Below are 14,655 nucleotides of genomic sequence, written 5' to 3'. Positions count from 1 at the left end.
ATGCATCTGGCACTACGAAGCGGCAAACGAGATCTGAGGTAATTTGGTGAGGAGCACTGTGGGTAGAGCTTAGCTAGAGAGTTTTTGGAAGGAGCAAGCTGGAATAACAGCAGAGTCTGTTCCGAAGCTCAGAACACAGCCCACAGTCAAGGATTATGTGAAGATTGACAACATCAGATGAATGCTTTTTAGAAAGTGTATGACCTCAAAACATACAGATAAAGGTGGCTCTACTGGTAAACAGACGGAGGTGACCATCAAATATTCTTTTACAAAAGAATATAAAAGTCCAGAATTGAGCAGCTCACACAGACAGGAAAGAATAGTAAAAGTACCCATTTGATAAGGGTCCTGGCACCAAACAGAAAACTTCTTCCATACGGAAATGCAAGTTTTTCTTGTAACAGGTTTTCTAACCTCATGTAATACCTGTAGCACATCCTCAGAAGGTGCCCAGATGGTATCAAAATCATATCATCCAAAAATGGGAGGACATGTATGTCTCCCACGTATGCAACAAAATCCAGAAAGTTTAAGAGTTTTGCTTGGAAGTGTTTGCATAGGTATTTTTATGTCCAAATTAGGCAAAGATTTTTTCCTCGGGCAGATAGCAAATGCTGGAGGTGTGATAATGAATAAAGCGGCAACTAGGAACTTTTGGGGAATGCAATAAATTGGCAAATTTTTAACAATTTCCTACAGAAAACTGTCAAACATATTGGAGGAGCAAATGGATGAAACTAAGGAGATTATTCTTTTGAGCTGGGACACTGGATCTGATATGCCTAGACAAAGTAAGGCCTTATTAAGTTTAATACTATTTGCTGCCAAAAAAAAAAGAATTACTAGAAAATGGAAATAAAAATCTAAAATTTGGAGTACTGTATATTGTAAAAGAAATAAAAAAACTGGAAGGGGGATCTTTAAAAAATAAAAGGAAATTACACAGAAATACGTGGAAAATGTGGCAACAATACATCCAGAATAGTGTTCAGCAGGAGGAGCAGTTAGATTTATGGGAAGGAAGGAACTGAGTAGTTTAAGTAATGTTGGACTGAATGACAGCTGTTATAAAGAAAGAAAACATATGTAAAGTATAATTTATGTAAATGAAAAACTGTTACCATAGTTATTTTCTACTCATGCATCTGGGCCCATGTCTTAAGTAATAGCTTAATAAAAGTGTTTAAAAAAATCCTGTCAGCCTAACAGTCAGGTTTAGGGTATGTAAACTGGAATGAATGAGAGAAACCTTCTGTTGTGTAAGCAAGTCCATCTCAAGATGCAATTTGTGGTGATTCTTCTTGGACAGATGAAAAACAAGACAAAACTAATTATGCCTGGGCCAAAAGGGGGTTAACAACATAACTTTTGGTTTGTCCTCCTTGATTTTCAAACGAACTTTTGGAATAAGGGGAAACTGAAGTAATACACAGTAGAATTTCCCTCATCAAAAGACTGACATGGCATTCACTGTCCAAGTCTCTGGGCATGGTACTGTGGGGCAGAACAGTTTGAATGACCTGTTCACAGGAGAGGCAAAAAGGTCTAATTGGGGCGTTCCTCACTGACAGAAGATCTCTCTGTCCAGCATCCATTCGTGAAGGTCTGCCCTGGATCTGCACAAATAGTCCATCTCTGAATTAATCTAAAAATTGCTCGAAGGAAAAAATTATGTTAGACAACAATCTCCCAAGCTGTCACTGCTAATCTGTAAAGTTGATAGTATTTTGTCCATCCTTGTTTGTTGATATTCCACTTTACAGTGGTATTGTCTGTTAAAAATTATAGGGTTCCTGGAGACCAGAAGTGAAAGAGATTGAAGAGCCAGGATCAGGGCTTTAATTTCCCTGATATTTATGTGATTACCTCTGTCCTGTCTTGAACATACAGCGTGGCTTCTTATGTGCTTGGAATATGCCCAAGCCAGATCTGAGGCATCTGCAGAGACTTCCTGTGGGGAGAGGGAACAAGAAAAGGTACACTGGAATTGAGTGATAAATGGTTGATCCACCAAAGATTTTCCTTCTTTATGAAGGGCAAGACAAGAACTGGGAAGTTCAGAGGGTGGCAGCACTGTGCTTGCATGGACTCGAGGTACTACTAAAGCTTCTTCCTGTGGAATCTGGCAAACAGCATCATTTGTCTGGTTGAAGCAATGTACCCCAGAGCTCTCTCTCTCTCTCTCTCTCTCTCTCTCTTGTAGAGGTCAATTTTAGTAGAAGGAGTTACTGGAAGACTGAAATCAGAAACTGCATTTTGTCCTGAGCTAGAAATGTCATCATAGAGACTGTGTCTAAATGGCATCCTAGGAAAACCAGATCATGTGAAGGATGGAGGACAAACATTTTCAAAATTAGGGTAAAACCTATGTGAAGAAAAAGGATCCACTGTAAAACTTGTGATCCTAAAGAAGCTTGTCTTTTGAACAAGAGTCCTAAAGAAGAAAATTGTATAGGTAGAGATATATGAGGATACCCTGGAGCCTGCAGAACATTATGACTGGGGCTATGCATTTTGTAAATAACCTAGAGGTCGCAGAAATACCAAAGGCCAAAACACAAAATTGAAAATAAAATTGTAAAGCATAAAATAGTAAGCATTTTTGTGATCTATGTGGAAGGGAATAAGACAGGAGGTCTTTGAAGTCCAGGGTCACCAGGAAAATGAAGTCCAGGGTCATCAGGAAAGCTTGTGGAAGGATCACTGGAAGAAGAGACTGAAGAGATAACACCTTACAGTCTGGCACAGTTAATCAGACGAGTAGGACTGATTAATCTCAAATAAGCCTCCAAGTGCCCTTCTATCTTTGGGACGAGGAAGTCTGGAATACAACCCCTTTGACAGGGGAATATTTCTATAGTTCTATCATGATACAAATATTGAAGCATTGGCAAAACCGGGTGTATTTGGTGTGAGGGAAATCAAGCAATATCAGAATGGGGTGGAGGGAGAAGCTAAGTTAATTTGTAGCCCTTGTCTACAATCTTGAGAACTCATTTGTCTGAAATTAGCAGTCTCCAAAGTGAAGGGAATGAGACTTTTTTTTTTTTTTTTTTGGAAAAAACTTGGAGAGAACAGGAGTGGGGACTGTATGAAGTGGAAAAGGAGGAGGGAGCTTTTACACAAACTGGAAGATTTGACAGCAAATGAACTTTTAAATCATTTGAAATGTGTTTGGGAGGGCTGGTACTTTTTTGGGGTTTTTTTTTTTTGTTCTTTTGCTGAGATTTTTGATCTTTATGAAAAAAATGGTCCTAACCTTGAAATGTAGGCACAGGTGAGACAAAATGCTCTTTAAAGTAATTTATTATTTTACCACTCTTTCCTGTACATTTTGTAAATCTCATTAACTAGTGCACCAAAGAGATTGTCTTTGTCCAAGGATGCATCCACCAATTTAACCTTATTATCTTCAGGTAAGGACTGCAAATAAACAAGAATATCTCCTTAGCACTAACCAAGCAGCTGTAAACCTGGAAGAAACATCTGCTGCACTGTAACTCTACTTTACAGAATGTTTTTCTGTCTGAGTAGCAGCATTGAGTAAAGACAAAAGGAAAGATTTATTATCGGAGTCATATTGTCCAAAAGGGATAGCATCTACCTATACATACAAGTTTGACAGTTAATGGCATGGAAATAAAGTGCAGAAGTGTACACTTGCTGTACTTGTTCATGGTTATAGCCTTGTCATTGGACAAGAAATTAGTAGAGGGCAAAAGCTTAGTTGCTTTGTCAGACTCGATGGCTATCACAGCTGGATGCGAAGAGAGATTTTTATTCAGAAACATGTGAGTATCTGGTACCTTATAATACCTATTAGATTTCTTAGAGGCCAGGGGTTGTACATCAGGGTTCAGGTCCGCTATTATGAAAGTGTCCTGGAAAGCCTCAAGTACAGAAGAGATAAATTAAGGTTTATGGGCATTCAGATTATACCTATTCTACACCTCTGCATCTCATTTCTCCTCACCCAAAAGAGCATCCATACAGGATAATTCCTCTAAGGGGGAATCGGGAAATATAGACTCAAATCCTTTTGGGCAATAGATATGAGAGGAGTTAACAAAGGATTCTACCTCAGAATATGAATCCGCATCCTCAGAGGTAATAGGGTAGGAAGAAGCAGGGGATGAAAGAAATGAAGCAACTTTAAAGACATAACAGTTTTATAAAACCTTTACAAAAATCATTACACTCCTCCTATGGGTCAAAAGAGGAAGAACTAGTGGGAGAAGAGGTATTGCTTAGTGTTCTGCTTCCAATTTTTGGAAGCAATGGCAGAATCTAAGCAAGGAAGATCAGATTCCTAATGTACCTCAATAAGGGTACCAGGGACTTCCTGTCCGACAAGGATCATACTTTCTATTTAAAGAGCCTAAACAGCTCTTAATGGTTTAGGGATGAAAGATTTACAAGTAGGACACTCCCTAATATTATGATTAGGACCAAGACAATAAAATACATTTAGAATGCTGGTCTTTGTAAGGTGGCTGTCTACCACAGTCACATTTACCTCTTCACTTACATGAAATATCAAAAATGTAGTCAAAACTATAGTAAAACAGGAAGTCTCTCCAACAGGGATACTTATCTGCCCACTCGCACAGAACAGGAACAGGCACAGGCCTAATGGCTGAGAGACCGGATTGACAAATGTAGTCTCAATTCTTGTCTGGCAGCAAGAAAGTTCTGAGGAACTTCACATCCATACATTTACTATGTACCAGCATGCTTCCTTGTAACTAGGTCATGAGCAAGACATATGGTATGAGAGGAAACACCCAGGCTTTGGTCTACTGGCTGAACGTATGGTATCCTTGGCATTGGCAGGATACTTCCCATATATATGGGCAATATTGCAAAAGTGATCACATTAAGGACATCAGGTGTTAGGAGGAAGGAAGGAAGAAAGATGCAATTGGGAACATATTCTCTGGGAGTGCCGTGAGTTGGTCTTTAAGGATTCCCTGCAGAATGCACTGTTGGAGATGCTGGGAGGGCAGATTGGTGTGATGAGGGAGATGATTTTTCTGAGTTATGATACAGAATCGGAATTGCCTAGACGTGGTAAGCCCTTGCTGTGTCTAATTACGATAGCTGACAAAAAAAAAACATTTACTAGAAAATGGAAATCAAAACCAACTATACTAGAAGTAGTGAATAGTAACAGAGATAAAACAACTTGAAATGTGATCTTTAGAAAAAGGTAGGGCAAACTACATAGAAAAAAATGGGAATTGTGGGAACAATACATACAGGGAAGCATGAGGTTTAAAAGAAGGCAGGACTTAAATAAGCTATGTAATGACCAACTGAAAATGATTGGGTAGATTATATGTACTGTACAATGTTTGCAACTGGGAGTGTGTCAGTATGGTTTGTGATATAAAATGCTTGCAACTAAAATTGTATCTGTGTGGTTTGTTCCCCATTTATGCAGATGTATGACTGCTTATGTCGTAAGTGATGGTTTAATAAAGACGTTTCTTGCTTAAAAAAGGGCAGGAACTCAATCATTTATGTAATGTTGCTCAGGTTATATGATATACAGCAATATATGTGAAATACAAGGTTTGTAAATGTGAACTTGTTACTACAGTTTGATCACTTTTATATAAATATAAATTTGCCTATGTCACAAGTGATAATTCAATAAAAGTGTTTAAAAAAGAGTGAAGGAAGGAAGGCAGCAAACGGACAGTATGAGGGGAGTTGTAGCTTTATTTATTTATATTTGTTTACCGGGAAATTCCGACTGGATGCTGGTCCATTCTCAGCAGATGCACGGGGAGAAAAGCTCCAAATCATGTACATAATAAATAGAGATACAAAGTTGCAGCAATAGTAAACAGCATTACAGGTTGTTGGCTTTAATACAATAACAAGATATTGATTATCAGCAGTATATGCAGTAAATGTTGCAAGTTAAGATAGTTTCTTGTCGTTCATAATATTAGTAACAAAGTTGTCAGACAAGATTTTAAAGTATGTAAACACAACTAGCTAATTCTGACTGTGGTTAGTAGTGGCGGTAGTATAGTTGGGTTAAGAGTCTAGATGGGGGGGGGTAAGGGTGCTAGTCTGGATTAGAAAAAGGACAAAGACAGTGCAAATTTAAGTGGAATTTGAGTGCAGACTTGAAAAGGCTGCTGGAAGGTAGAATAGTTATAGACGGTGGAAGATGGTTTCAAAGTTTAGATATGGTACATGAAAATATGGCTTCTCCTGCTGAGTTTTTGGGTTTGATAACAGTGAGTTGATTTTTGTTGCTTGATCTTAGGGGCCTAGTGGAGTGATAGGGTTGGAGAAGGGTTTGAAGGAAAGGGATGAGTTTATTTACACAATATATAGTTAACAGAAAGAAAAGGTAGAGACTGCTTATGAAGGCAGAGTGTATTAGGTGATTCTGTATAATGGGAAAGATATAGACAAACCAAATGAGTGGAACAGTAAACACAGGAATGGCAAGAGAAGGATTAAAATTACACATGTTTAGAAGCCAAGTAATATGGCCTGTGTTGCGACATTTGCATTTATATTGTTCTGTTAGGTAAGGTCTGAAGTTTGTGTAATTTCTCATTCAATAATGTAGTGAGGCAACAAGTGCAGAGAAGTTATGGTCAGTATAATGCAGCTAAGTGGTAGGAGTTAGCAGTGCAGAATTTTCTCTGACTCGGCTTCAAAGACTGTAGCTGGAGTTAGAGGAAATCTGTCTTAAAGTGAGAGGAGATTAAATGTCTTGGTGTAGAAGTCTGAATAGAAGAGAGCCTATAAGGAAATTGTCTCTAACTTGTACATAGAGCCAGTTAACCATCCCCAGAGTCTTACAGTAATCTTAAAGTGCTTGATAATACTTGTAAACTGGAAGGGTTTTTTTTGTGAAGAGGAGGCAAATTAGGGAAGGCCACACATATCCCAATTGTGAGAGGTATACACTTTTGCCTGTAGCTGGTCTAGAGGGGAACTGTGATCAATTCTGGGCCAAGAACAAGAGATAGATAATTTTACTTATAAGCTTTTGAATGTGGTCTTGACAGTTGAGGGACTGTTCAAGCCAAAAGAACAAGAATCTGAATGCTGTGATGGCTTCAATAAGGCTGTCCTTTAGGTCTTTATTACTCAGAGTGTTTGTGGCTTTACTTAGGTTTTCTTAGTGTCGAAAAGCATGGACTTTTTTTTTGGGGGGGGGGGTTGAGAAGGTTTTTTTTAAGTAAATTCACTTACTTAGTTCTAGCAGGTCAGCTTGTAGATGGGATTCAATGATGTGATGAACCACCATGTCATCTTATAGGCTCATGTTCATGACATTAAACACAAATTACTATTTAAAGAAACACTCTTTATTCTGAAATATAATACTTTGGAACCAAATGGGCTGAATAAAGAGTGTAATTGGAGGTTAATTATAAGATAACTGTTAAAGTGGATAATAAAATGCATTATTTAAGGATGTGTTTTTTTGTATGTGATTTACTAAGAAGGCTTTTGTGTACCCGAAGTGCCAAATTTTTAATAAAACAGTGTTCAAGTGTCCGTGACCTGTTGTGGTTTCATTTCATCTTACAGGTTCACAAATAAGTATTAGGCTAGCTGTCCTTGCAGGCCATTTTAAGCCTAGACAATTTTCCTTTTGATGTTTGAATTAATCTATCCCATTTGATGTCAGATTGGTCTTAGCCATCCCATGGTCAATAATTACATACTACCACTAGTGAGAATATATTACCCTTAGTGAGAATAAGTGGGATCATATCATACCACAGATAATTTGAGGGGGACATGTGTGTGGGCTAAGGCATTTAGGAGATGCCTCAGTCCATTAGTAGTACAGGGGGCAATCCTTTTGTAAATTATCTCTTTCCCATCCATACATCCAAGATTAATTTGAAGACACACTGGGATGAGCTTCAGAAGCCGCAGTGGTGCAGCGGTGGTGCAGCGGTAGCGTTGTTGCCTCACAGCAAGAGGTTCTCCCATTCGATTCTCAGCTGGAGTGCCTTCTGTGTAGAGTCTGCATGTCCTTCCCACGGTCGAGTGGCGTTTGAAAGACATGCGTAGAATGGGCGTGCCTTCGTTAAAGGTTGGGCATCGAGCTGGCACCTCGGCACTTGTAAAAAAAAAATCTACTGCCAATCATTAGCGGACCGGAGTTATGCTGTGTCGACCCATAACCGGGAAAAGCCGAAAGAAGAACAAACAACTGGGATGAGCTTCATTTCGTATGGATGGGGAGTCTTTTCCAGGGTAGCAGTATCCTCTGCAAGATAAATCTCTCCCTCCAGACCATTCTGTTGATGTTGCAGAAGAGGCTTAGATCTTCGCATAGGAGTAGCTGAAGTTGAGGCAGGTCAAGGGGTAGTCTGTTTACAAAGACAGAAAATAGTAAAGGGGAGAGTATTGACCCCTTAAGCATTCCAGACTGAGTTTAGGCAGCAACTGGCAAACAGGAGTTAGTTTTTACTGTGAAGGATCTGTTGGTCAGGAAGTCCTTAAAACAGATAGCTGTTTCTGGACTTATCCCAAGATCTTGAAGGTGGGTTAGTAAAACTCAGTGGTCAGCCATGTCAAATGCCTAGGTTAGATCAATGAACACTGTTCCATTCAGTTTCTCTTTATCCAGGTTAGTGAAGGTATTAATCAGTAAGAAACCAGTGAGTAGTCATGGCACTTTTACGAGCCCAGAAGAAGTGCTGTTTTTGGGACAGGGGTTGGTATTTATCAACATGGGTGTTAAGACGGTTGTAAATCATCTTTACAAGTATTTTGCCAATGGGGTAGAATGGAAATTGGACAGAAAAGGCTGTAAGAAGGGGTTCTTTGGGTACAAGTCCGACACAGGCATATTTTCATTTAGGTGGTATGGTGCTGGTTGTGAGGCTGAGGTTGTAGATGTGCTTTAAGGTAGTTCTGTAGTGTCTGCTGTGGTAGAGGAATCATAACCAGTGACTGATAAACTACAACATCTGCAAAACAATAAGCAGAAAAAAATGTAGCTATCTTTTTTTCCACAGTAATAAATATAAAAGCTGTCAAAACATGAAATGTTTTGAGAATTCAGGCCAAAAAAAATATGCATTTCTAGAAAAAAAAGGAATACTTTTATTCACTTTATGCACTGTTTCTTAAATTATTTTTTTCTTTAAAATTCAAGCTGCAGCTAGCTGCTCTTTTGCATTTGAGGCTAAAAGCAAAGCCTAATGGTGTTAAAGTGTTTAATGGTAATTATCACCACAACATTCCTCAATCTTTTCATAATAAAATGTTACAACATTTTGGAAATACAGTTGTATATGCAGGAAACAAAACTAGTAAAAACAGTCCATAATTCACGGATAGTTCTCTGGAAAGTGGTCAACAGTAAAGGGGTTAGATGTAATATGTAGTTAACCCAACAACAGTAAGTAGTTCTTAAAGATGTTTACATTTATCACTTGAATCTCACCACAGACTGATAAAATCTGTCACTTATGATTTTTAAAACCCAATTAAAATGTTTTATTTTGTGAGCATACAAGGAAACATGAATATTCTTGTAACATCAGAATTGAAAATACATCAAAAGGGTAGGTGGCTGAATACACACAGAATAAAAATAAGTCCAAATGAAGAAAAAAAATCACTGGTGAATTCATAGACACTTTTTTTAAAACACTTCTGTCTCCTGACTTGTAATGGGGGTGTGTTAGAGAACAAAATTCTTACACATCCTTACATGAAAACATACCAAGCTAATTAAATCATATGATTTTACTAAGCCAGAAAAATGAAGCCAGATATCCAAATAACCCTCACTCACCTTAGTGTCTTAGGAACTCTCTTAAGCCATCTTCCCATTATGAGTCATCAAGAGCACCAGGCTTACTCCTACTCTGCAGTAATATCATAACAATTAACTGCTTTGAAAGCACAAACCATTTATTTTCTTTTACATGTACTGTTGCACAACTTCAAAAAATGCTTTTGACCTAAAGGCACTGAGTGGTACTGCCTCAGTAAATCAGAAATATTAAAGGAACCTTTCTATATTTAAAAAAGTAATGACTGCATGTTATTTTACAGAAGATACTGATCCAAAGCTGCATGATATCTGCACTGACTTGTCTTCCACTCCTCACTTTCAGCTCTAATACGGCCTTACCAGGGTGCAATGTGGCTTCTGCTGTATCCACCACTTGACATATTCAGAAGTGCGGGCGGGGGGTCAAGAACTAAGCCACAGATGATCCTCAGTAGCTACAAAGCAGCCAAATATTAAATGACCCAGTGTACTTCAAACTATGTTTCACATTGGATAAAACAAATATCCAAAAGCTGCACAAGTACCTCCATGCTTTTAAATTACTTTTCCCCAAAAGTTCTCCTCAAGAGAAAAAAAACAACTGATTATGTTTTGCATGAAATCAGAAATGCAAAAACAGTATTCTTACCAGTACTGTGTATATATGTAGACACCGGTAAACAGGAGAAAAATCGACCAAATCTTGAGCTCCCAGCACCTGTCAAAGAAATCAACAGTAATGACACCAATCAGAAAGAAGGCTGTAGTTACCATGCAAAATTATAAGTATTTCATTTAAGTGTCAACTCATTCCATCAATGAAACATCAAAGATTAAGGGGAATCAATGTAGGAAAGGAAACTTTGGCACAAAGTTTGTAGAAATACTTTTTAAAATACACATACATTTTTGCAGATGTGCAGCAGATGTGGAAGAGGTGAAATTCAGTTCATTAGGTACTTTTTTTTTTTTTTTTATATATATACAAGCAGACTCTACAGTCAAATCTTAAAGGCAGATTACTCTGATATGACGTGAGTTTTTATTTCACTGTGGCTGAAAATGGTCTCTGCACAAGTCTACCTACCAAGTTGACAAACATTAAAGAAAAATAAAATCAGTAAAACCGTGTAAATGACTTTCAAATGGTGAAATTTCAAAAGTGCATTTTACTGCTTGGAAAAGATACACAACTAAAAAATTGCATTTAAACTACAGATTTAGCACAAGAGAGAATTCATCAACTTACTCTTGCCTGCTAACAAGATTCAGTCTTGCTGAACTTCTGTGGAAGTGAGAAATTTTTATGAACAATGTGCTAATGCATGCAATTCTTAAGTTTCAGACAATAGTGGCATAGGTGGAATGATGATCACTTATCTCAATGACTAATGCCATGGAATTCACAAGCACCACTAGTACAGCTTCTTCTATACATGGCCTATCAGACTGTCATCAAAGCATTACAGCCCATGAAGGCATTAAAGTACAATGATATGAGGTATTAGCCATTAAAGCAGACAGAGGAATCAATTTATTTTCACTATAATTCTTATCTAATTTGTGCCTCCCAAGTAGCAGGCAGCACATTCACTTACTGAAGTACATTACATGCTAGGCTATCAACTCTAACAATCTCCAGTTCTCAAATCACAAATCGTGCAGGCCATTTACAGAATTTCCATATCTGACAGAAATATATGGAGCCCACTTCTGTTTAACAAAATAACAGCATACTTGTCTAAATAGTTTCAAGCAACAGCTCAGGCTTGTGCCAGTGGCTCAACAGGTAGCACCCTCGCCTTTGGTACATGAAGATCAGAATGCTATGGGTTCTATTCCCAGCCCAGGTACTTAGACTTATTCCTTCAATACTGACATAGCAATGCAGCAAAAGAAAGGTGGCTGCACTCCTGAGTGTGCCTTCATCCAGATGAGATGTTAAATGAGGTCCCATTAACCTGGATTTGTGATTGCTCAGGTGGATATAAAAGATCTCATGGCGCTTATCAAAACAGTGAGAGAAGTTCCTCATTGTCTTGGGCAAAACTCCCATAGTCAGTATGAACACCACTTCAGGTCTTCCCTTCAAAGAAGCCACTGGCTTAGTTTGACTAACCTGGTAAACATAGCATGAATAAAAGTAAATAAAATAAAACAGTATATTAAGAAACTTTCAGAAAACCTCACCTTTTTAAACGGGACTATACGATGCTACATTAGTGTATTCAACCACAAGTATTTTGTACAGACAGACTACACGGAATTAACTCAAAGAGTTACATCGTCAATTATTTAGAGTGACTGACAAATGCTGAAGTATTGCAGAATAGGGGGAATCTTCACAGAACAAGATCAACTACAGAATGTTAAGCAGAAAATAAGGGATTACCTCGATAACATGCACGAGTTTAGAAAGACTGCTGTTAAGCAACTGTTTTTTCATAACACTAGAGCACAAAAACTTTTGGCACAAATACTCTGGGAACAGACAGTAGTAAAGGCTGTCGCCAAGCTTAGGGAGTTATAACAAGGAAGGTAACAAGATATCCTGTAAAAGTATTAGAAATATTTTGGAAATTCTATAAAAGTCTCTATAAAGCAGAAAAATATGGAAATCAAGGAAAGAAAGAAATGGAAATGTTTATGGAAAAATTAAATATGCCAAGGTTTGAGGTAGGTGAGGCTCATATACTAATGGCTAAGATAGGAAGAGATGAGATAAAAATTGTGATGTATAGAGATAAAAATTGTGATGAATCACTAATCTACAGGAAAGTCCCAAGTTATAGATCAGTATTCCTGTGAAGTTTGGAAGCTAGGAAGGGAAAAACTTATAAAGATCTGGAAGGATTTGTTTAGCAGTATTTTAAGAGTAGGAGAATACCAACATCCTGGAAGAAAGCAGTGGTAGCTGTAATTTCTAAAGAGGGTAAAGATCCATCGGACTGAGCTTCATACAAGCCCATTTCAATACTAAACCATGATTATAAAGTGTTCATGTCTATAATGGCTAAAAGAATAACATAAATAATGCCAAAATTGATAGATACGGATCGATGTAGTTTTGTGGAGGGTAGGCAAACATTTGACAACATTAACAGAACATTAATAATGCAGAGGGAAGTGGAATGTAAGAAAATACCATTGTTGGTGGTGGGTCTTGATGCAGAGAAAGTATTTGACAATGTAAGTTGGGACTTTATGAGCAGGGCAATGGAAGCATTTGCATTTCCTGAAAAAAAAAATAAAAGGTTGATTAGGAGGATATACGAGGGATCAGAGGTGAAAATTAAAGTGGGTGGGGTCCTTCATGATAATTTCTGCTTGAGGAGAGGAACCAGGAAGGGATGTCCTCTTTCCCCTTTGTTATTTGCATTATATTTAGAACCATTGGCAAAGAAAATAAGGAACTCAGAAAATCAAAGAGATATTTGGTATGGCAGTCAAAAAAAGCTGGCTCTGTTTGCAGCTATTATTTCATACCTGACAAAACCAGGAGAGAGACACTAGAGTGTTGTGGAACATTCTGAGACAGTTTCAAATTTTTTTGGGATACAAAATTAATGAAGCTAAAACAAAGGCAACAGTGGTAAATTATGTACCCACACACAAACTGGTTCAGGGGACATGGTAGAATGAAGTATTTAGGAGTATGAATTAAAAATTATACTGGTGTGGCAGCTAAGGTTATGTGGGAAGAGACCAAACAAAAGATAATTCAAAAAATGAGAAAACGGAAGCTTTGTTATATGGATATGGATAGTAAGATGCAAGCGGTCAAAATGTTTCAGTCCCTTTAGTCTTATACATAGGTCAAGCATATTTTTTATTAACTAGAGGTGAAGTTGGGGATAGTAATTAAAGAGCTGAATGACTTTATTTGGGAGGGGAAGATTGCAAGAGTCAAGTGGGATGATCTGATTCTTCAAGTAGAACAGGGCAGATAGGGATTATCTAATTTCAAGGGGTATTCCAGAGCTACACAGTTAAGATTCATATACACAGCAAAAGCAGAAAACAATAATTAAAAGTAGAACGGGATGATGAGACATGGGGGAAGCTCACAAAACAAGGATAGACTGGGATTTTGGATGCAGTCCTTTAAGGAGAATAATAATCATACAGAACAATTATATCCATGAAGTAACAGAACGTGTTTTAAGAAAAAACCCAACATGGGAATAGAGAAAGGACATTCTGCCAACACGGATGACTGCAATTAGGGATACAGACAATAAGCAAGAAGGTCTGGAGTTTATTGGAAAAAACTGTCAAAGGAACTAAGGCAATGAGAGCAAACAACAAAATGGGGAAAGGTAACAGAATGGGAAGATGCCAAGAACTTATTTGGACCGCAGGCTAGAGACTGCTTTCCCCATCAAGGATTGATATCAGAATACAGGCAAAGAAAAAAATAGGGGGATCCTAAGAAAAAGACCAGCACTGGTAGAGTTTTTAGTAGAATCTAGAATAGAAGCTGCTGCTAGAACTGAAGAAGCTGCTGTTAAAAAAGGGGTACTTAGTACAGGATATAACTTATTGCATGACAACTATAGGAATCAATCAGAGGAGGTTAGAAAAGATTGGGAAGACAGAATGGACAAGCAATTCAGAAAGAAGGAATGGGGGGGTATATCACACACACAAATATATATATATATATATATATATATATATATACACACACACACACACATACATGTATGTGTATATATATATATATATATATATATATATATATATATATATATATATATATATATATATACATATATATATATATATATATATATATATACGCCCACACACACACATATATATATATATATATATATATATATATATATATACATATAATAAAAAATTTG

At 37.5% G+C, this 14,655-nt stretch overlaps 1 protein-coding gene across 2 annotated transcripts in view; it reads right to left on the bottom strand.

The window, feature by feature from the left end:
• The window catches only part of EXOC6B (exocyst complex component 6B), a 5,967,963-nt gene that overhangs the window by 3,620,039 nt on the left and 2,333,269 nt on the right, over positions 1–14,655 (bottom strand). For both annotated transcript variants that reach the window (XM_044063970.1, XM_044063971.1), the window contains exon 8: positions 10,434–10,502. In XM_044063970.1, coding sequence (XP_043919905.1) covers positions 10,434–10,502 — 69 coding nt within the window. The remainder of the gene's footprint in view (positions 1–10,433; positions 10,503–14,655) is intronic.

Source organism: Protopterus annectens, chromosome 2.part2 (genome assembly GCF_019279795.1).
Source record: "Protopterus annectens isolate FY-2018-M chromosome 2.part2, PAN1.0, whole genome shotgun sequence".
Classification (NCBI taxonomy): Eukaryota; Metazoa; Chordata; order Ceratodontiformes; family Protopteridae; genus Protopterus; species Protopterus annectens.
This window is presented reverse-complemented; position numbering and strand designations above follow the sequence as displayed.